This window comes from Dermacentor silvarum, chromosome 5 (genome assembly GCF_013339745.2).
Source record: "Dermacentor silvarum isolate Dsil-2018 chromosome 5, BIME_Dsil_1.4, whole genome shotgun sequence".
Classification (NCBI taxonomy): domain Eukaryota; kingdom Metazoa; phylum Arthropoda; class Arachnida; order Ixodida; family Ixodidae; genus Dermacentor; species Dermacentor silvarum.
In genome coordinates, this window is record NC_051158.1 from 128,651,294 (window position 1) to 128,673,961 (window position 22,668).

Sequence of the window (22,668 nt, forward strand, 5' to 3'; positions counted from 1 at the left end):
CATCTCACAGGGTTAGACAAGGTCACATATATTATTTTCATCATTTGGTAGTGGTAGTGACGATATCTTTGCGATTACTGTGATATAGACTGATTGGTTTGGTTACAACCTTGGGTAGAATCTTGGCCAACGTTAAATCTATACACGACCGTTGTTGAGTAGTTCCGTGACTTGGATTGGTGTGGCACTTCGCACAAACTGGTACTTCAAGCAATTAGTACACAGCTATACGAATTAAGGATATTAGTTTTGTCGGCCGTATGGACTTTCGGACATTCGCTTACTAACTAAATTAACAAGCATGGTGTCATGTGCGCGCTTGTGAAGGTGAACGCATCTTACTCGAGGGGCGCGGAAACTCACTGTCCAAACGTTGGAGTGAGGAAGCGCGGCGGAAGCCGCGAGGGAATTGACCTTCGTGCTGTCTCACATCTTCAACGCTAACTACGCGTCGGAAGCACAGCGCACACGAAGCTGCCAGCACTCGGCGCACTGTTCACATCGCGGATCGCTTTCATGATACGTCGCCCGCGCGGCCGCGCTTACGCAGCAGCCGCTGGAGCGCCTTGTGCAGATTAAGTGGTAGAATGTGGTGCCGAAGACACCTGCAGCAGTGCCATCTCTGTACCAGCCGAGCTGGTTAATGATTCTACTGATGCGGCAGCGTGGGTGGCTGGACCCTATTGTCTGCTGCCGCTGAGGCCCGCGTAGCAGCTAGATTAGTGGTGAGCTTTCATTTAGAATGTTTATTAGCAAACAGCCTTGGCTACATTTCATCATCAACCTCTTCCCGCGACTTGGTATGAGTCTTCGATTTATTGCCGCGTAAATTCGTGGGTGTATATACCAAGCTAATGCGCGCTTTGAATGTTAAGTGTCAGCCAACAGGCTTATATGCACTCTGTATGCCAAGCTAAAATAGAGTACGAGGTAGTCCGTGCCTGTTCTGTGTTATAAAAAAAGTTATTCGCAATGATATTGAGCGACTCGCAAACAGCACGAGAAACCTACAAAAAGGCCGAATCTCTGCCGCAGCAGTGAAAATTCTAAAAGAGATAACAAGACGCCAAGAACTACCCGTAACCTAAGTCGCATGGACCCCAGGCCACGAACACCTGGCAGGAAACGAAGCAGCACATGCTGTTTCCCGAGAGCATACCAGCCGGGATTTCCTGCCGCACGGGCTCCGGAAATCGACGAGGGTGGAGGACATTCCCATCAACTACGCGGTAATATTGCAACATTACCGACTGGAAAGAAGACAATATACTCTACCACATCCAAAATTAAGCAAGGAAGAAGCCACCACCCTCTGCAGACTACAAACGAATACATATGTCCATAGAATTATCATGCACCTCATCCACCCCACTAAATTATCATACTTACGCCAATATTGTGATGTACCAGACACCCTCCAACACATGGTGGTGGTGTGCCCAGACCGCGAGAAAAACTGTCAAGATGATGCCTCAGAACCACTACAACCCATCGAAGAAACGTGGGAGGCAATGTTAACGGCACACAGCCTGGAGGATCAGCGAAGTCTGGTGGACTGGTGGACCGGGCCCGGGCTGCGGCATTAGCCAACGGCTTTCTGGACTAACAGAGCCGCCCACCTAGCGCGAAGACAGAGCGCTTTCTGGCTGCTTCATCACAATAAACGTTCATTCCTCCTCGTACATAACAAATAAACACATAATGTTGGCTCATACGCATTTTAACAGCACAGCTATTTTGTTCAATTGAATAGCATATTATTTTAAGCGGCTTCAATAATTTGCGTTATTTTTTATGATGTAGCCATTCAGTCTGTGCCGTGGGGTGTGTGCCCAGTCTTGGCTAAACCTCCAGAATGAGTATATACCACGGTGACAAAAAGGATATGAAAGCCTTTAGTGTGTTTGCAAGTGGCAGCATGGCATAATACGTACAAAAGTTGTGATGTTTCAGGTGCATAACATAATTGTTGCAGGAGATTACACATTGCGTTGGATGAAAGTAAACACAATGGTACACAATGACGTCCGTTGTACATTCTTAACAACATCATTAGAGCTTTGCTTCATATATACTCCTGCCTTTGCATTTGCATTCGCATACCTTTTTTAAAAGTGTTTGTACAGCGTTATAATTTATGTGGTATCTAAATGTATGGAGCCAATTACAACGATGCTGATTTTAGTTCCTTGCTCACTACTCTAATTCTGAACCACGGTTCGTAAAATTGAGGGCATATTTTTGAGTACTAACGCTTCTGGGATGTGCTTTCATATAAACAGAAGCAATGGGCAATCTTTGTGATAGGAATAACTGTAAAAGCTAACAACAAATTCGGGTCATGAAATTAATATGCATTTGCTGCATAAGACCTTACGAATAAAATGCCGAGATACAAAAATGGTACGTCAGTGGTTCCACTGAACACTTTCTATAATAACTATACTTACAAGATCTTAGACATTCCTAAATTTGTGAGTAATGTATGTACATGTCAAAATCAACACTTCAGAAGCTTCCAAGTGTTATAATTGTGACAGCAGCAGTTCCCTAATGCCACATACAATTCCTCTTAGGAAACTCAAACATTGGAGAGGAGCAGTGGGACCACAAGCTTTTCAGTGTTCCTTCGCAGCACCCAAGGCGTAGCCGCGCGCCCTAAGCGCGCTCCCAATTGCAGCACCACCACCGCGTTGCGCAAGACATGCGAAATAAAGACAGATTGTACTTTCGCGTTCGTTGTGTGCTAATCCTCATTCTTTATCCCATAACCTTGCTTGCCACCCGAAGCAGCCGAAGGGTACGCTATTGCGGAAGCATTAGCTTACTACACTTAAACACTCATCGCCAAAAGCTATCCACGTCTTCACAGACTCCCCAGCAAGTAATACAAACACTCCAAACACGACGGAAGTTACCGGTATACGCCAGGTACATCCTCAGCCAAGCCTCCCGACTACAAAATCGATCCATCCGAGTAAGAATCTATTGGATTCCTGGACACAACAATATTCCGGAGAACGAGCTAGTTCATCAGCGAGCGTTGCAGCATCAAAGCAAGGAACAACTCGGAGATGACAGTTCAAAGCAGTCCGAAACGTCCATCCAAGGCGACGCTTATGAGGCCCACTACACAGCGAAAGTGCACCGCCGGCAAGAATTATAAGCTAATTAGCAGACGCAACAAACGTGACTCTGGTACAATTGCATGATTCCGACGCCCCTGTGTCAATCTGCATACGGACACTTTTCTGTTCTAGCTTCAGACAAATTTCGTAAAGCCCGGTGCGCCCTTCAGAGGAATAAATATTGTGGAGCACAAGTTCAGCCGCGTCACTGTCTTCATCTATCGTGTTTGCAAAGTCTCTACTTCTGTCCTGGCACATCTTCGCTAAGTGCCCGACACGTTTACACAACCGACAACGATACTTTCGAAATTTGCAGATAGATGCTTCATGCTTTGAGCCACATCGGAAACAGGGCAATGATTTCGTCGCCCTTGTATCAGCCGGCATCGCCGAAGTTTCTTCTCTCCAGCGCGGTGGGCGTTTTCCGCTATCTGGTTCGTCGTGAATAGCGCTGACGGTTCCTTGCGCTGCACCCGGCTGAATATCTCGACTTTCCTTCCGGGCCAACTCGATACTCCTTGGGATATCGCAGGCATTTCTAAACGTCAACGTGCTGTTCTTTAGCAGCTCTGCTTGCGTTTCTTTGTCGCCAAGTCCTGCCACAAATCTGTCGCGAAGAGCTTCGTCCGAAAATGCCCCGAAGTCGCAGGACGTCGCCAACCGCTTCAGTTCTACCGCGAAAGCTGCCACTGTTTCGCCGTCTTGCTGAAAACGCAAATTAAATTTGAACCGCTCGGCAATTACAGCGGCTTTGGGCACGTACTGCTCTTGCAGGGTCTGCACCAACTGTTCGTACGTCTTCTTTTCCGGCTTTTCTGGTTCCAGCAATGTTTTCAGGGTTTTGTAGGCTTTCTTCCATATTACCGTTATGAACACTGACACCTTCAGGTCGTCGCTCCCTGGGAAGCCTTCAGGAAGTGGTCGAACCGCTCCACGTAGGACTGGAAATCTTCATCACCGTCTTCGATGAACTGATCGAATCTTCCCACCGTGGCCATCCTGCCAGGCTCCTCGCAGCAAGCTCCGGGACCGTCGTTAATGGTGTCTTGGAGCCTAGTGGAATTCTTATCCCATCCTCGTCGCCAGTCTGTTGTTGCCGCGAGGGACGAGGCGGAGCCAGAGTGGCCATGAGTGGCGAACAATATAAACAGTTTATTAGCGCGTGAGTGCTGAGCCAGAAGAACACGGAGCGCCCAGCTCATAGCGCTTATAAGGCGATAAGCACCGCGCTAGCAGCGTGACGTCACACAGGCTTCGCATGACACCACAAACCCTACAGCTGCTGTTCCTGCAAAAGATTTGAAACCTTCCTTGCGAAAGAAACTGCGAAGCCACTGGCAACGCTTGTGGGATGCTGAAACGAATAATAAGCTCCATTTGATTAAGCCACAGTTAGGTTTCTGAACCTCAGCTACGAAACACGACGAATTGATGTCCTATTCTGCCGTCTCATAAGTGGACACATGTACAGCATCCACAAAGTTTTGCTTACTGGTGATGAACCACCAACCTGTGGTAGATGTGGTGAGAGGCTGACCATCTTCCCCGTCCTGCTGGAGTGTCGGGAAGCCGAAACAGAGAGAAAAAAAACATTTTCCTGTAGCATATCGCTATCATATTCCTGTTCATCCCATGATTTTTATTAGTGAAGAACCGCTTTTTAACGCCAAAGCAGTCTTCGGCTTTGTGTTACAATGATGTTGTGTTACATATTATTAGCCCAATCAGTTCGTAGTGAATTCTCTCTCCAGAGTATGCCGTTGTGATAGCTTTTTATAGCACATGCCTCCAGGCCCTTGTGGTTCTAGGGCTCTGTCTAGCCAGGTGTACTTCTTCCCAATTTTTATTTGTGTATCGTAGCATTAATTCGCAATAAATGTTTCATGGTCATAGTACACTTCATTACATATTGCCGTAATCTTATTACATGTAGATCTTACGCATTTTACAGCAACTAATTTTACGCCCCTTTATAGCCACGTATCACGTACCTCTCAGAATTCATCACTCCACTACGAACTCACTAGCACTGGCAGGGCGCTCTTTGGCCATACCTGGCCCTTGCGCCAGTAAGCACCATGCATTAATTCATTTACGAACAAGACAATGCAATAAAGAATACGGTAAGCATATAGGACCTGCTTCGCAAGAGACTTGACGCACAGATGGACACCAAAAATTGATGGGCAGGGTCACACGAGGCTGCCTTGCTGTGGCTAGCTGCCTGACGTCATGCTACCCACTTGTCTTTCCTTACTCTAATTTTAGAGTGTTAAGGTAATGGTTGCCTTGACTTTTTGTGCAGGAATGGATACCCTCTGCAAATCATTCGCCTGCAGAGAAGCGTTGGTTCGTCGCTCACTCCAGCCGTACTTCAACCACGCCACACCTTGCAGCATACGCCATGTCGTTGCACGGCCCTTCCGTCATTTGCAATGGTACCCCTTATGTATCATTAGATTTCGCCCCAATCATCAGAACTTACGAGGACTTGACCTTCAGGTTATACCTATATGCACCTCTGCAAAACGGCTCGGAGCCGCTTTGCCCCGTTACGGGGTTCATGCCCTGTTTAACATGGCCATCCAGCATATATGATGGATTTGATGGACGTTTTTACGACGACGGACTTGGTGAGTGTTCTCGTTATTTTGGATAGTTTATGATGGTCTAAAGGAACAGAAAACCTCAAATGTACGGACGTAGCATGGTGCCTAGAAGGGAAGATGGGAACATCGGCGGCCGCGGAGCGTAGCAACAAATCATGCCAGCAGCGGCGGCGCTGCTGTCGATACTTAAATGAGCCTACTCGCGCGGCGTGCTGCGTGAGCGCACTGCAAAGACCGATGCTCATTTTCGTTCTGCAAGAAAGGTGAATTGACGTTTGCAGGACGTGAACAAATACAGGCACAGGGCATAAGAGAAGCATTAGCATTAGTTTGTGCTATGGATGTGTTACAGTGAAGCAAATAAATAATTTACTTTCGAACTAGTGCTCAAGACCAAAACGTAAACAGCCATGCTCCTTTTTTTTTTTTTTGACGACAAGGTCTTGTAGACAAGGTAACTCTTCTGAAGACAAGGTAACTTGTAGATGTCGTGTCAACACGACAGGGGTATTAAATGATACTTTGTCATGCCGAGAACATGTAGCAATAGTGAGCAACTAAGAATAAAATTAAAACAGTCACTGTTTCGCCCGCAAGACGGAGATTCAATTGCGATAATAAACTAGTACACAAACATGTGAAGTAAGGTTAATCGTTTATTGAGCCGCATAAACTTTTGTAAATATTCGCTTAGTAACTAAATTACGAAGCACGTTGTCACACGCACACAGACAACCACGAACGCATCTCGCTCGATGACCGCGCTCCCTCGCTCTCAGCACGCTAGCGTAATAAGAGCGCGGCAGCAGCGGCGAGTGAATTCCCCTTCGTGCTGCCTGTCGTTTCAACGCGAATTAGGCGCGCGCGAACACAGCACACAGGAACCCATTAGTTATCTTCGGTCCGCTAGCCTTCGAATGCACCGCCGATTGCCTTCGAGAGAGGACGCGCGCTGCTGCGTTCAGGCACCATAGCTGGAGTAGAAAACATGGTTCTTTATAAAGAAGGGAAAGGTTGGCGCTATTTTCTGCAGCCCTTGAGGGAGCATGGGTCTGCGCCAACGGGGAGGATGAGAATGGAGGGAAAGAAGATAGGAGAGGAGAGGGTGAAGATGTCGCCATGGCGGGGGCAAAGCAAACCCCAGGGCAGCATCCCAGTGGGGCCAGCGGGGTGGGAGGCCTTGTCAGCCGGTAACAGTTCAGTCATGGGCAGCCAAGGGAGGGCCGCATGGTTTGGTAGACCAGGGAATGGCGCGGTGAACCAATTGCTGAAGGGACACTACATACTCGCTGAGAGCCCGTCGAGTCGAGTAATGCGACGGCGTTGAGCAGTGCCAGAAGCTGGTTGCAGGAGATGCGCACTAACGTAACCACTTCTTAGCACGCGCAAATTTCACCGCTCCTCCCTCCCCTTGCGTTTGAAAACACGGCGTGCACTTTCCTTGGCATCCTCACTTGCGAGTTTGAGAAGACACCGCCGCATCAAGCCGCCATCCTTCTGGGCTCACCCCTGCAAGAGTTTGCTCGCACCTACAGCATACTGCGTGAGACTACGATGTTATCCCACGTTATGTTATATACTTGAAGAAGGGCCGCCTCTCGAGCCAGCCTTTCAACAATGGTGCTTGTCTTCGAGACAACTGCCATGGATGCTCGTTGGAAACACGCAGAAGTAACACGCAGCTTCACAAAATTCCAAATGTTCAAAAACGAGGGCGTTTTATTGTGTTAGTGACGAATAGGGAGGGGAGTACCGCTGATTATTTCAAGTGGCAGTACAATTACGAAATATATATAGAGAAATAACTTTTATTTAGGTAGCTGGCAGATTGGTGGTGGTAGGAGGATGGGCAACCCCACCTATATGGCGGCCAGAAGTCTATGGGCTCTGGCGTCATCCTCTGCTTGCTGGACAGCCAAAAGGTGGGCTTCGGTGGCCGAGCTGAAACGCAGGGTCTGCCACTGGTTCCCATCCTTAATTTTTCGGTCATGTCGGCGCACCTGAGGGCAGGCCCAGATTATGCGATCCAGGTCCGCCCTTCTATGACGAAATTTTCATCTGACCGAATATCGTTCTGGATGATAGTGATTATAGGTCACCGGGTTCGGGTAGGTATTTGTTTGAAGGAGGCGCCATGCCACCGCCTGCTGCTCATTAAGTGATCGGTATGCGGCGACAAAATGGACCCTCCCCAATCTGCGATGGTTAGTTATCTCCCTGTAGCTAACCAACGGGTCTCCTCTCAGCCCCACCCATGACGTCCCGGTAGCTCGTCTTGTGAGTCCTCGAGCCACGGTGTCGGCCGCCTCCTTTATGGGGAGGGAGAAGTGCGCAGGCGCCCACATGATATGGACAACCCGTTGACGCGAAATTTTGCGAGGATTCGTTGTGCTTACGGCGATAGGCGCCCCTTCGAGTAATTTAGAATTGCGGTTTTACAATCCCTGACTATTATAGTGGCCAGTGTGGAAGCCATTACGAGAGCAATGACTGATTCTTCAGCAACCTCGGCTGCATTTGGGAGATAGCCTTCGCCAGCTCCGACCTCGAGGATCAGCAACGGCTCATTGCGAGGGCCCAGGACGCGGCCCCAGCTCAAGGCATTCTGGAATGAGGACACCTCTCCAAACCTGCATTTACCTAATAAAGATGTTTATTCTCTCTTCCTTGGTTTAATTGATCCGCTGACCTTAGGATTGTCCTCCAAGTTCACTGCAAGGATAGATATATTCTCAATTTGTTTACTCTGCCGCATCGACGTACACAACGTTCTGAAAGCCCTTGTCCTTTGCTCCCGACTTTCCCTGTAGTGTTCGGGGTGCAAGTTTTCGGGTAACGGTGGGATCATAAGGTGTTGGGAATGTCTAATTCAGTGCTATACTGAGATGTGTATGTTATTCCAAGCTTGTTAGGTATGTGTGTGCCAGTATGGCTTTGTGTGAATCTTTCGTATTGCGGAATCGTATGGGCTTCTATAAATTGTTCGAGCGTGTCATTCACCTAAGCCTGTCATTCGATGTGTTTATCGGCAATCCTATGGCTTGTTTGAATGACCTTCTCATGATTCGATTTTTGTCTTTTCTGCTCCTTGGAGCTTTAGGCAGGGGTACATATATAATACAGCTAACGACAAAAGCCTGAGCTAGTCGTACCAGGTTGTTCTCTTTCATCTAATAATGTCGATTAGCTATTTTTGTCGATTATTTTCACCGACGTGGAGTCCCAGGGCTCTAATGCTGTCGACAATGGGTATTTGGTTGCCATTTTCGGAAAGAGGAATGTTGGTTTGTCTGTCGGTATCTTACGGCATAGAAGTAATTCTGATTTTTTGTGGCGAGCATCTCAGTCCTTTATCCATGACATATTTCCGACCGTTTGTATGGCTGTTTAAAGAGTTTCCTCTGTCTGCACATCACTTACACCTGTTACCCAAAAGGGTGATATCATCGGCGCACGGGCTATGCTGTAGCCCTTCCACATTTTCCTACAACAGTATTTAAAAGGGCAGTGCTGCAAGAGACCAAGATGGTAACCAGCTCGTGCCAAGCCCAGATGACCGACTTCGTCTTCCTTTGCATCATGTCTCAGGAGGTCGTGTTGTATCGCAACAAAACCCCCGCCGCTAAAGGAGTCTACCGGTGCCCTTAAATACTTGTGGCAATCAGAGAGTTTTAGGGCTTGAATTTGGCGACGTGGACAATATTACAGGTGGTCGGAGCGCAGGGCGTTGTGAGGCTGGCTGGTGTGATTTCGTAGATGGCATCAGTCACTTGGCGCACCACGCGATATGGGTTTTGGGAATACAGGAGTTTCTAGCAAAGGCCTACTCGACGGTAAGGCGTCCAAAGGACCACTAGGGCGCCCGAGTGATGTCAGCGCGAGCGATCGCATCACGAGGACATTCAAATATCGATTTCGTTATGACGGCAGCAAGGTGTCGACCGGAAGCGCTTGTTGACGGTCATACAAGAGATAGAACAGAGAATAGCCGGAGATGTCAAGGCAAGAGGAATTCTGGCGAGGGTAATGTGTGGTAGATGGCGGTCCCAATTGCGGTGATAGGCTGAAGCGTATTTCGCCAGCATGTCTGTAAGGGACCGGTTCAATCGCTCGATCAGGCCGTTGGTTTTCTAATGGTAGGAGGTCGTAAGCTAATGCTTAATCGAACAGACGCGCATGATGTCATCAATGACCTTGGACAAGGAGGTACAGCCTCGGTCTGTGAGCATTTGACGTGGAGCTCTATGCATCAAGATGACGTCGTGTAGCAGGATATCTGTCACATCCGTAGCGCAGCTGGTTGCAAGAGCGTGCGTAATGGTGTATCGCGTAGCGTAGTCAACAGCGACAGCAACCCACTTGTTCCCTGACGCAGATGTCGGAAAAGGGCCCAGGACGACCAAGCCGACAAGACCAAGCAGCTCACCCAGGATTTCAAGTGGCTGCAGGTACTCAGCCGGAAGCAGGGATGGCTTCTGGCGCCGTTGACATGGCTCACGAGCTGCGGCGTAACGTCGCAGACAACATCCAAGACCAGGCCAAAAGACGCGGCGGCGCACTCTGTCATCATTTCGAGACACTCCGATATGTCCAGTAGTGGCCGTGTCGTTATGTTCCCCTTGGAACGCTCGCACGGAAGTGCTTTGGGATGGCAAGCAGGAGATCGAGACCTTCGTGTTAAACATTATGACAGCACGAAGTGCCATCCCGGAGAACAAAGAGGCCCAAAAATGCGTCGTCGGGCGCGGATTAAACGATCAATTACTACTTTGAGGGAGGCATCACGACGTTGCTTGTCGGTGACACGAGGGAGCTGTGACGCCGAGAAAACCGAAGCGGCATACTCGATGTCAAGTAGGTCAAAACTGTTGACGGGGTAATGCGACAAACTATTCGCATCTTGGTGCAAGCGTCCGCTCTCGTAAATTACCGAGCAGGAATACTATTGGATACTCAAAGCCCAACAACCAAGCCGGCCCGTGGTATCTTTGATAGAGGAAAGGCAACAGAGAGCATGGTGGTTGGTTACCACGTAAAAGGGACGCCATTAAACGTAAGGACGGGGCTTGGCAACCGACCAGACAACAGAGAGGCATTGCGGTTCCGTAATAGATTATTTGCACTCTGTTTGTGAGCGGAGGCGGATGGCATAAGCGATATTGCAATCTTGTCAACGCTGACGCTGGGATAAGACAGCGCAGACACCGCGACCACTGGCATCCGTACGCAATTCTTTTGGTGCATTAGGGTCAAAGTGATCGAGGATTGGTGGTGAGGTCAAGTACGTGAGGAGCGGATAGAAGGTTGTTGATTGTGGAGGTCCCCATGAGAAGTGTACACCTGCTTCAAAATGTAAGTGAGGTCGAGCAATAGCGGCAAAATTTTGGACAAAGTGGTGGAAGTAAGAACACAGTCCAACAAAACTGCGAACGTCTGTGGCTTACTTCAGAACCGGGAAGTCTCGGACGGCGCGAATTCTGCCTGGGCGAGATTGTACTCTGGATGGGTCGATAAGATGGCCCAAAACAGTAATTTGGCGGTGGCCGAACTGGCATTTCGGTGAGTTGAGTTGAATCCTGGCTTTACGAAAGCGTCAAGTATGGCTCAGAGACTTTCAACGTGAGTGTGAAATGTTGGTGAAAATACAACATCCTCGGCAAGGTAGCACAGGCATGTGTACCACTTGAAACACTGAAGCAAGGAGTGTACCATACGCTCAAAAGTAGGTGGTGCGTTACATAATAGGGCATGACTTTAAACTGAAAAAAGTCATCGGGTGTTATAAATGCGGTCTTTTCTCTGTCCATATTGTTGATGGCGATCTGCCAGTATCCCGATGGAAGGTCAGTAGAGGACGCACCTTATAGGCACTCAAGAGCGTCGTCTATTCGCGCTAGCGGATACATGTATTTCTGTCACATTGTGAAGATGGTGGTAATTCAAAGAGGAACGCCATGTCCCGTACTTCGTCTTAACCAACGCTACCCGTTACGCCTATGGACTCGAAGACGGCTCAGTGATGTTTTTATCGAGCACCTTGTTAACTTTTGTTTGAATTACCTGGCGTTCTGATAGAGAGAGAGAGAAGTCATAACGGAAAGGCAGGGCGTTTAATCAGGCTGAGCCCGGTAGGCTGCCCTGCACTAGATGTGGTCTAAGGTGAACAGGAGCAGCATCGCCAGTAGTAATACGATCCTTGACAGCAAGCATCTGGCCTAAGGGCTATTGTCAAAGTCACGAGAAAACAGGGTAGAGGTTCTCGGCTTGTGTAGGTAAAAGGTCCGTCGCGATCATTTTCTGAATCTTGGGATCAGCACAAGAGGCAGACTTTGGAGACTTTCCAGTCTCAGACAAAGCGTCGGGCGCGAAAGCCGCCACGTAATGGTCATCTACAGGCTCAAGTTGGGCGAGGAAAAGTCCTTGAGGCACAATTTTCTTGGTTTGACAGAAGTTTACGACAGAAATGTGAGGTGTCTCTGGCTGGCAACCTGGAGCACGTGACGTGTACGTCAACAACCCCTATATATAGGACTGCGGAGCACTCAATAAACGTTCCATTTTCTACAGTCACCATGTAGTTATTTATTGTCTGGACGCGACGTATCAGTGGCGACGAGGAAGAGGCGAACGCAGCGGGTTCACAACGCAAGGAAATCAAGGATGAGCCTCTGAAAACCACCCGTGTTCGACGGAATCGAGACTACATGGACGACCTTCAAGATTCGAGTCGAGGCGTACCTGGAAGTGCAAGAGATAGCAGACGAGACGAAGCGACGCGCCATCTTGATATCTTCGTTGCCCGACGCGGCGGTAAGAGTCATTCAAGGACGATGTCACCCAAGGCAAGTCAATGCCCTTACCTACCAAGAAGCCAATGGATATTTGCAGGATTATTATGCGCCGGAAGTCAATGAGATAGCCGCAAGTTACGCATTTTTATGCGAACGCAGCAACCTGGCGAAACAGTACAAGACTTCATCGCATAGATTCGGCCTCTGGCCGAACAGTGCAATTTTGGAATCTCCCTGCAGCGTATGCTCCGGGATCCAATCGTTTGCGGAGTTGCAGATGAAGATGTCCGGCGGCATTTACTCACCAGACGTAATTTGATTTTGTCGGAGGCAGAAGACTTCGTCATTTCGGCACAGAACGCGAGCGAGAACGCAAGAAACATGCACGCCTCGGAACAGGGGGTGGTCCATTATACGAGAACGCCGTCTAGAGAAGGAAGATTTCAGCAGCGTCTTCGAAAGTGCCAGAGATGCGGAAGTGACACACATTCCGAAGAAGCGTGTTTTCATCAACAAACCATATGTTGGCAGTGTGGTCGGCGCGGACATATCGCCCGGGTGTGCCGTTCTGGAACGCGAGGTAAGCCTCGCGGTACCTACGCAATGTTGGCGGATGCCGATGACCGATCAAACGACCACGAAACACTTTATACTCTCGTGGCACATCAAGACAGCAACAGAGACATGGTGAGTCCTGTTAAGGAAATTGTTTGGAATGGGGTACCAATTTGCATGATCTTGGATACCGGATCGCCAGTTAACGTCGTCTCCACATCGGTGTTTCGGCAGCATCGACATCATTGGCCGCCGTTAACGAATACGACTGTTCGATTATCACGTTTTTGGGAGAGCACCCCGTAGCGGGTCAAGTACGCATGACTGCATCATGTGATGGACAGACGGTAGTCGGATCTTTAGTCGCCGTCGACATCCCCGGTCCGGCACTTTGTGGAAGAGACATTATAAAAGCCTTGAATCAATCTGGGATAGCGATGCTGAAACCCAACCTGGTATCTATGATTCAAGCACAACCAGATAAAGCTCTGTATTCTTTACTGGGTGAATTCAGCGCTGTATTTGCCCCTGGACTTTGGAAATTCACCGGCCCACCCGTGAAAGTTCAACCCAAAGAGCAAGCAACTCCTCGTTTCTGTAAGGCTCGTTACCTACCGTATGCCTTGGTGGACAAAGTTTCGGAGGCGTTGGATGGAATGGTAGCAGATGGCATCTTATCACCAGTAACGACTGGGCCACACCGGTCGTGCCTGTTGTGAAACCGGATGGATCCATCCGCGTTTGTGGAGATTTTCGTCTCACTGTGAACACAGCTACGGTTACTGAACAATATCCCCTTCCACGGGTAGAAGATATTGTCGCACGGCTAAACGGCGGCGAAGTGTTCACCACTCTCGACTTGACACAAGCTTACTATCAACTACCCTTGGACGACAAAGCTAAAGAATTGACTGTGCTCAACACCCACAAGGGCCTATTCTGCTTCAACAGACTTCCATTTGGAGTAAGTTCAGCGCCAGCCATCTTTCAAAGACGAATGGACTTGCTCTTCAGGGATCTGCCAGGTGTCCAAGTTTACCTTGACGACATCATCATAGCGGAGAAGAAAAAAAATGTCGCAGTTTCACCCGACAGGCGAAGCACCAATTGCGATAGCAAATTAGTAGAGAGCTATACGGAGTAAGGATAGTAGTTTTATCAGCTGTATAAACTTGGACATGCAGCAGTATCAGCAACGCGCATAACTGTTGTTGACGCCGTCGGCGTTTTGCCCGCGTTCGCACCGAACGCGCGCGGCGTTTTTATATAAATACGTATTTGGTGCCGCACCTAAACGTCGCCTCCCCTCCCTCCCTCCATCCCGTCCCCCAACAGCCTTTCGCGGAACGGAAATAGTTGCGTTTGCTTTCTATATATGGAAAGGAGGAAAGAGACGCTTAATTCTGCAGTCCTTCATGGAGCATGGCGCAGAACGCGCGTTTGATCTCCGACGTGCGTTCGCTCCCCGTGAAAGCGCGCGTCCCTCGTGCCCTTTCACTCGCACATACAGCGTCCGGAGCGCGGCGACGATTTCATCGCCGTTGACGTCATACGAAACCTCACGGCGACGGCGACGTCGACGGCAGAAATCTGCTTTGGAGTGTCCATATAATTGCTATCGCAATAAAATGACCTCACACTACTCTGAAAAGTGCTTCAGCGGTTACGAGAGAATGGATTTAGACTGAACCGCAAAAAATACAGATTTCGCCAAAAAGAAGTAATCTTTCTGGGTCACCGCGTGGATGCTTCTGGCCTCAAACCCAAGGATGACAACATAGCAGCTATCATAAGGGCCCCGACGCCGACTTCGGTGACGGAACTCAAGGCATTTCTAGGATTGATTAATTACTATGCCAAGTTTTTACCTAATTTTTCTACCCACCTGGCTTCACTGTACGACCTGCTGAATACGGGTGCCACATGGGAGTGGCGCGACAACCAAGATACAGCCTTCAAGCACGTCAAAGAAGCAATCCAGACTTCGAAATTTCTAGCCCACTTCGACCCGAAAAAAATCACAGCATATCCACGAAGTGAATGATGATGAGTGGGCGAAGAACCGGGGGATCATTCGGGTAAACCACAGCTACGGACGAGAGATAAAGAGAGCGCGTGTCGGGAACGAACTCCCTTGTGCAATGCAGCGCCCCTAGCTACGGACGAGAAAGAGAGCGCGCGTCAGGAACGAACGCCCTTGTGCACCGCAGCGCCCCTAGCTACGGACGAGAAAGAAAGAGAGCGCGCGTCGGGAACGACTAAAAGAGAACGCGCGTCGGGAACGAACGCTCTTGTGCACCGCAGCGCACCTAGCTAGGGAGGAGAGAGAAAAACGCCGGAAGCGTTCTCCGGAAGCCGGAACCGGAAGTGGAAACGGAAGCGGAAGTCGGCTTCCGGTTATACTATACATATATATGCATATATGCGTATACATACATACATAGCGGTCTCCATGCCAACCAGAGCTACGTACTTCTAGTGAACACTTCATAAAACTACATGGGGCGTCTCTTTCACGTACGGACACACAACGCCATCTATTGAGCAATTCATAAACTAGAGGTGGCTACATACTACTACTGCTACTACTACAGAGGAGGGAACGACCCACACCCTAAGGAGCTTCGCCCCTAAAAACCATTGAGGTTGGAATGTGACGCATCAGCAGTAGGAGTTGGCGCGGTTCCCTCTAACCGTGTAAATGAAATTGACTACCCCATAGGATTCCGTTCCAGAACGTTAAATCAAGCAGAACGAAACTATTGGCAACTGGAAAAGGAAGCGTTGGCACTTGTTTTTGGTGTGACCCGGTTTAAAGATGATTTGTACGGAAACAAATCTGTCTTCGTGACGGATCATAAACCGCTCACGAGTATCTTAATCCGAACAAAGCCATTCCTCCCATGGCGGCAGCCAGGATACAAAGATGGGCCCTCTTGATGGACAATTATCAGTACGTCTTAGAGTACCGCAAGGGTACAGACAACGTCAATGCTGATGCACTGAGCCGACTGCCACTCCAGATCAGTAAAGAATCTCAGGGCCTGCAAGAAACCCACCGTATGTGCTGTACACAGACTTTCTAATAAGAAAAGCAATCACAGCACGGGACCTAGTACAGCTGACGGACTTGGATCCTACTTTGCAACGAGTGAAACAGTGGATTGTGCAAGGTTAGCCAAATTTTAGATGCGGTGCATCTTATAGCGGCGGCCTTTCCCGCGGCGTCGTTGGCGTCGGCGTCCGTCCGCACCTCTCCTCATTCTCACCACGCCATCTGTTCGACAACGCGCTTCTCCCTCCGTGTCTTCATCCGCCACCTGTGCGATAGCGCGCGCATGCGCGCCTCTCTCTCTCCTCCGCCACTGCCTCAGTTGCTGCTTCGGTTTAGTCACGCTGCGCCGTCCAATGCGCTCAATGGAAGCCAACGAGAACTGTCTGGCACATCTTCAAACAGCAGCAGCCAGTTCATTATCAGAACCGCGAGCACCTCTGATGACAAGGCTGCGCAGAGAAGAGCTCGCGACGCAGAACGTAAACGTCGGCGACGCGCAGCGGATCCAGATTCAGTTCGCCAACGCGAAGCCGCTTCGAAACATCAGCGTCGAGCAGCGGATTCCACACTTCGAGAACACCGTAATAACAGTGTAATTAACGGCGTTATAACGACCGCGATGCTGCGCATCAGCCCATGGTTCCCCTCGGGAAGATGGTGTAATTTTTTTAGGGGAGTACCAACAGTGATACCGTCCCTATTTCAACCAGAGACATACCTGACGATCATGCAGGATTTGATCTTCTGGGGACATCGAATCGTCATACCTACTGCTGCAAATAAACCTGTCTTAAATGTGTTACACGAGAATCACTCGGGCATGGCAGCTATGAAAAAAAAAGCAAGATCCTTGTTCTGGTTCCCAAACGTGGATGCAGAAATTGAACGCCTAGTACGAGCCTGTAGCGTCTGTATAGAAGCCGCACCGATGCCTTCACGACGTACGCTAGTACCATGGCCAGTCTCGAACAAAAGATGGAGCCGCCTACATCTAGATTTCGCAGGACCAGTGGACAGGCACATGATATTAGTCGCAGTAGACGCAACAACTAAATGGATTGCAGCGCTGCCTATGAAGTCAGACACGTCAGAAACCACTGTGGACGCCCTACGAGTCATCTTTGCAAGGTTCGGTCTACCCAGAACCATAGTACCGACAATGGGACACAATTTACCAGTGCATTTTTTCCGAGACTTCATGGATAGGAATCAAATACAGCACCTCACCACGGCTCCATACCATCCACAGTCCAACCGTTTGGCAGAAAGGGCAGTGCGCACAGTCAATGAAGGGTTAAAGAAGATGAGACAGGGCAAATTACAGACCAGACTCTCCACATTCTTATGCAGCTACCATCGAACCCCTCTCAAAGAAGGCAAGTCTCCGGCCGAGTTACTGCTGGGATACCAAGCAAGAACGAGGACAGACTGCATCACGCCGAACCAGCAAACAAGAAACGCAGAGCGCCAGGAGAACAGTAGACAGAATTGGCAAAAAGGTCAACGGGTTTGGACTAAAAAAATGCAAGTCCGATTGACCGTGGTAGTCAGAACTCTGTGAGGCGCGATGTCATCATACTGCAGTGTAATGTCGGGCAGCAGAGTGTTGAGATACTGTCCATCAAGAACCGCGGCAAAGACGACAGCTCGATATATGATGATGATTTGAGCGGCAGACGAACGAAGCTGGTTGACCTTAGGCAGCTGTTGGTTGCATCACAAGTATCAGAAAGAAGAGGCAGTTCTAGACGCAGGGTGCTGGCGGAGCAGTCAGTAAGAACTAAATGTGCTGATAGAAAATCGAGGCCGAGAATGAGGTCGTGCGAGCAGTGGCAAACCACGGTAAAAAGGACAGCAGTGCTTACGCGGGCTGTGCACATACGGACGACAGGAACACTACCGCCGTCCGCAACGCGGATGATGCATGTGGTTGCAGGAGTAAGGGGCTTTCTAATTCTTCCTCGAAAGGCCGCACTCATAATGGAGAGGTGGGCACCGTGTCGATCAGCGCAGTGACAGCAGTGCCTTCAAAGTCACCTTCAAAAAGGTTCTCCTCCGTGGTCAAAGTAAGCAGAGGATTTGAGGCCAAGGTCGACAACGCAGTTTCACCTCCAGAAGCTGGAGTTCCTAGTTTTCTAGCCGGGTGTGGGGCAGAATGGATGGCAACAAGTGATGGGGCTGGGGCGAAGGGGAGTGATGACGTTGGGGTTACGGCGATCGGCCGTAGAGAAGATTCGATCGACCGTAGAGAGCGGCAAAAGGATCCTGGCGAAAAGCATAGGGAGCAATAGGGGCAGAGTTAGATAAAACGGCACTGTATGTCCGAGACGCAGTTGGCTATCGATTGCGGCAGTGACGAGCGTTGTGGCCAATGCGGCAACAGAGGAAGCAGATAGGCTTGTCGTCAGAGGTACACCATTCAGACGCGTTGCGGGATGTGGCAGGAAAAGATTGTCGGGACGAGAAGGGCTGCGAGAAAAGTGCCGCACGCTGCGTAGGTGAGTCGACGAGCAGACAGAGTTCAGACCCATGTTTTCAAACTCTTGTCGGACAACGGCCTGGATCATAGCGATCGTTACTGGTGGTGGACAGGTGAGCGTCGCGGTGGTAATAGGCAAATAAGCAGCCTCCAGCTCTTTGCGAACGACGCGACTTACGTTGTCACATGGGATTGGCTGGCGGGAATGGTCCTCATAAGTCGACGTCGCAGCGGTATTAAGCATGAAATGCTTTTAGTTCCCGTTGTCGGCGACCTGCAAGTGACGTTGAGCGGAAAGCAAGGGTCGTTATCCGGGCACTCAAAACGAGAACAATTCAGCAAGTTCCGAGAACAAAACGTGATCATCCGGGCAACCAGCCAGTTTCACAAAATGCAGTCTCTGGCATCCAACCCTTTTTCACAGGACCGCATTACATGAACTAGTTACTCGAAACAAGTCACAAAAAATATTGCTATGTTTCTTCAAAATATTACTCAAGGTGTAGCTTCTAGTACGCTGAAGTTTTATTTGTCATTATAAACAGCGACTTTCGAAAGGCAGACACAGGGGACCTAAGGCCGCACATATGCAGCGGACCACTCGATGCGGCAAGAAGAAAAAAATACTCAGAGCACTTTCCCTTCGAGAAAAAGGGGTAAGCGAAGCATGTGACGACACTGTCACATGCATTCCGCTTTGTTTGTCATAAACTCAGGGTCGGCAGCTCTTCCGACGTTTGGCCTCAGCATAGCGCTTCCGAAACTCGTGTTCCTCGGCTCTGCGCTAACGTTTCGGCTGGGCTTCGGAAGCCCTCACGCTAGAATCGGACGACAAGCTTCGCTTACCCCCATTTTCTCGGCCAACGAAGGGCTGGTGATTTTGTCTCTTTGGGTCCCGCATGTGACAAGGGTAGTTTAAGGGCATGTTAAAGGTCCCGGAGCCCCCAGAGGTTTGTGCCATTGAGCTTGTACCCTTTCTGCACTATCCGCAGGATCGCTCCACATGGCAGGGGTATGGGCCATTGAGCTTAGATCCCAACCCCAGCAATTCCGGACATCGCCTTTAGTTCACAGCTTTTACACCACGTGGCGTACGGACCTTTAAGATTCAAAATTCGCGCGATGACGCACGAAGTGTACTGGACGATAACAAAATACACGTTTTAACAAGAAAAGAAAAAAAAAAGGACCACGCCAACAGCTTTCACCGTCGAGCATGGACCAGCGCGAATCAGGAACGGCTGATCTGAGAACCGCCGCGCATATAAGACGAGCGGCCAGCTAGTCTACTGTGAATCAGCAGTTTTGCTGCTATTGATGGGCGTTTAGAGGCTCAGCCCCGCTTCGAGAAAGCGGGTGCAGAATCTTGAAAGAGCGGCCTACGCCCCCCCCCCCCCCCCCCGCCTTCCGGCCATCTTTTCCTCGTCCAACTTTTTGTCCGATCGAATCGAAAAAGCGAAAATGCCCTTTTGTCGCTTCATTTCTCGAAAGCTGATTCTAAAATAATAATGTAAGCTTGCTAAATGGTCGCGATGGGCGCATGTTTCAGGATATGCAGTCGCACGATTGACACCCTTAATCTCGGTTGGCCTCAGCTTACGAGTCCATTTGCGCATTTGCGTGCAGGTGCCTGGTCGAGTTATGTTCACTGCCACGGAATTTTTGTTTTTCGAAGGCGAAAGCCTTAGGTGCATTGCTATATTTTCGGTGCCATTGGCGGTGACCTCGGCGAAACCGCGCCGTAAAGAAAATGGCCGACGCCGCAAAGAGTAAAATCACGTCAACAAATGCTCGGATTGACGTCAGTTTTCTGAGGGAGGTTCCTGTGAACAAAGTAAATTAGTGGCTTCGTAAAGAAAATTTGCTACATTTCAGCCGAACACCTTTTCTAAGCTCTTGGTAAGCGACGGGTGTAAATGCAGAAAATCATCTGTAACTGGTCAGTGTTCAAAGACCTGCTTCACTGCACTGTGGCATAGCCAGAAATTTTGTTCGAAGAGTGGGGGGCTCACGTTACAGCGCGGCCTCCTCCTTAGAGAATTTATCGAGGGATCAAATACATCAATGATAACTACATTGCCATTGCCAATGTCATAGTATATTAGAGACTGCAAACAAACTACTGAATGCTACCCACTGTCAAGTAAAATATGTATTTTTTCATAAAAGAATATATTAGCATGTCCCAAAAATTGTGGCAGAAATAACTGATATCAATGCTTCCGCGTTTTTTTGTCTATTCAATTAGTAAAGAAAATATCACACGAAGCAGCAAAGCAGTGCATACAGCTGGTGTGAAAAAAGTAAAGGCCATGAAAATAACAAGTTAAACACAAATATTTTGATAAATCCTTGTCATTAAAGAACCTTGTTTACTTTTTTGTACAGTCGCGAGCAGAAGTTTGGAGACCATGGCATCAGCAAAAAATTTAAATATATTCAAGCGCAGCTGCACGGCCCCGAATTGGCTTAATACGTTGTATTGGTCCATCACGCGCACGTAGACTTGCGCTCTTGATTTCAGCCCGAATGCCCAGGCTGCGAAGGAAAAAAAATAAAATTGTGGCAGCAGAGAGGCTCGGCCTTTCTGTACCGACGTGGCAGTGGCCCGCTACGTGCTGACGCGCGTTCCGAGAGACCGTAATAAAGTTTTATCATACGATCATACCATACCTTTAGTCCACAAACTTTTGCTCGTGACTGTACATATGCAACCGCCAGAGAAAAACCTCAATAACGCTGTCCTTCGTTGCAATAGATTGCGCATGAGCAGTTGTTACCGGTCGTGTATTGTAATTACACCGATAATATAGTCGCAACAGTGAGTACATGTAAGAAGCAGGAGTTCTGCAAGATGTACATTAGAAATGCGAAAATAGAATGGAATATATAAGTGCGAAGATACAAGTTGATAAAGGGCACAAAAATGTCACTGGTAACAAAATGCACTGTTTGTATACACAAAGCCTCGCAACAAGATGTTTAAATATATGCATAAGTATCCAATAAATCCACGTATTTAAGCAAGCGTCACTGTATGTAATGCGTCAAACAAGACAAATAGACATGTTGCGCAGCCATACATAGTAGTAGCTTTACGTATAGAAAGACAGACGATCCAGGCAAGAACAAAACTATGATCGCAGAAATCGTGATATGTTCCGGAAGGACCGCCTGTTGGGCTAGTTGGTCTAACATAGTTACTTTCAGTTTGGCAGAACAGTTTGGTTCTCCTAGAAGCTGACAAGGAAGGTGGATTTGTTGTGATGCCGAAAGGCATGTTCAATGAAAAAGCCCAAGTGGCAGTGGACAAGAACTTTGTGGCTGTTTAAAAAAGTGCAGTGAGGGTTTAGACTAAGTTCATCAAATTTTGTAAGGACTTGGAAGTGAACGCTCTTGCTAGTGCTATTAGAAATAGTAAGGGGAACAGTCTGAAGGTTTTCTTTTCTGTAAAAAACATAAGGTCCCTTTCAGAACCATTGTGAGCGAAGGGGGGGGGGCTTGGCAAAAGAATGTTAGTCAGTTTTTACTGAAGAGCCTTAAGTGACTCACGGTTGTTGATCCTTTCCGCGTGAGGAAATCTCAAGAAGTCTCTGAATATGTGAAACACAACGAGAGTATCGATTATGGTTTGTCTGTCGACGTTGAGTACTTGTTTTATTCAGTACCTCAAGATAAGCTTTTAGTTGCTGTTAGGAAGCGCATTGAACAGAGTGGCGAATGCGATTTCCAAAACTCCGCTTGCTTGTCGGTTCATTGTTTAACGCTTTTAGAATGTTATCTTAGTGTAACATTTAGTGTTTTTAACGAGCAGCCTTTCCTGCAACGTAGAGGAGTGTGCATTGGGTCTTGCGTGGCTCCGATTCCATGCGACACATTTTTAGCTGATATTGACAGTGCGCTTAATTTGGCTTTTATTTGGGGGAAGGTATTCAAAGTGTTTCGGTACGTCGATGACTTTTTAATTCTTTTAAAGAAAGAGGACGGTTTCCCTGCCCCTGGGAGAATTTTAGATGTTTTATTCAAGCTGGGCAGGGTTTGAGTTTCACTC

General features: G+C 48.7%; 1 protein-coding gene across 1 annotated transcript in view; it reads right to left on the reverse strand.

Annotated features, from left to right (window-relative positions):
* The window catches only part of LOC125945764 (uncharacterized), a 51,639-nt gene extending 47,513 nt beyond the window's left edge, over positions 1 to 4,126 (reverse strand). Inside the window, 2 exon segments of the mRNA XM_049668052.1 lie at positions 3,321 to 4,027; positions 4,030 to 4,126. Coding sequence (XP_049524009.1) covers positions 3,321 to 4,027; positions 4,030 to 4,126 — 804 coding nt within the window.
* Between the last annotated feature and the right edge of the window lie 18,542 nt (positions 4,127 to 22,668).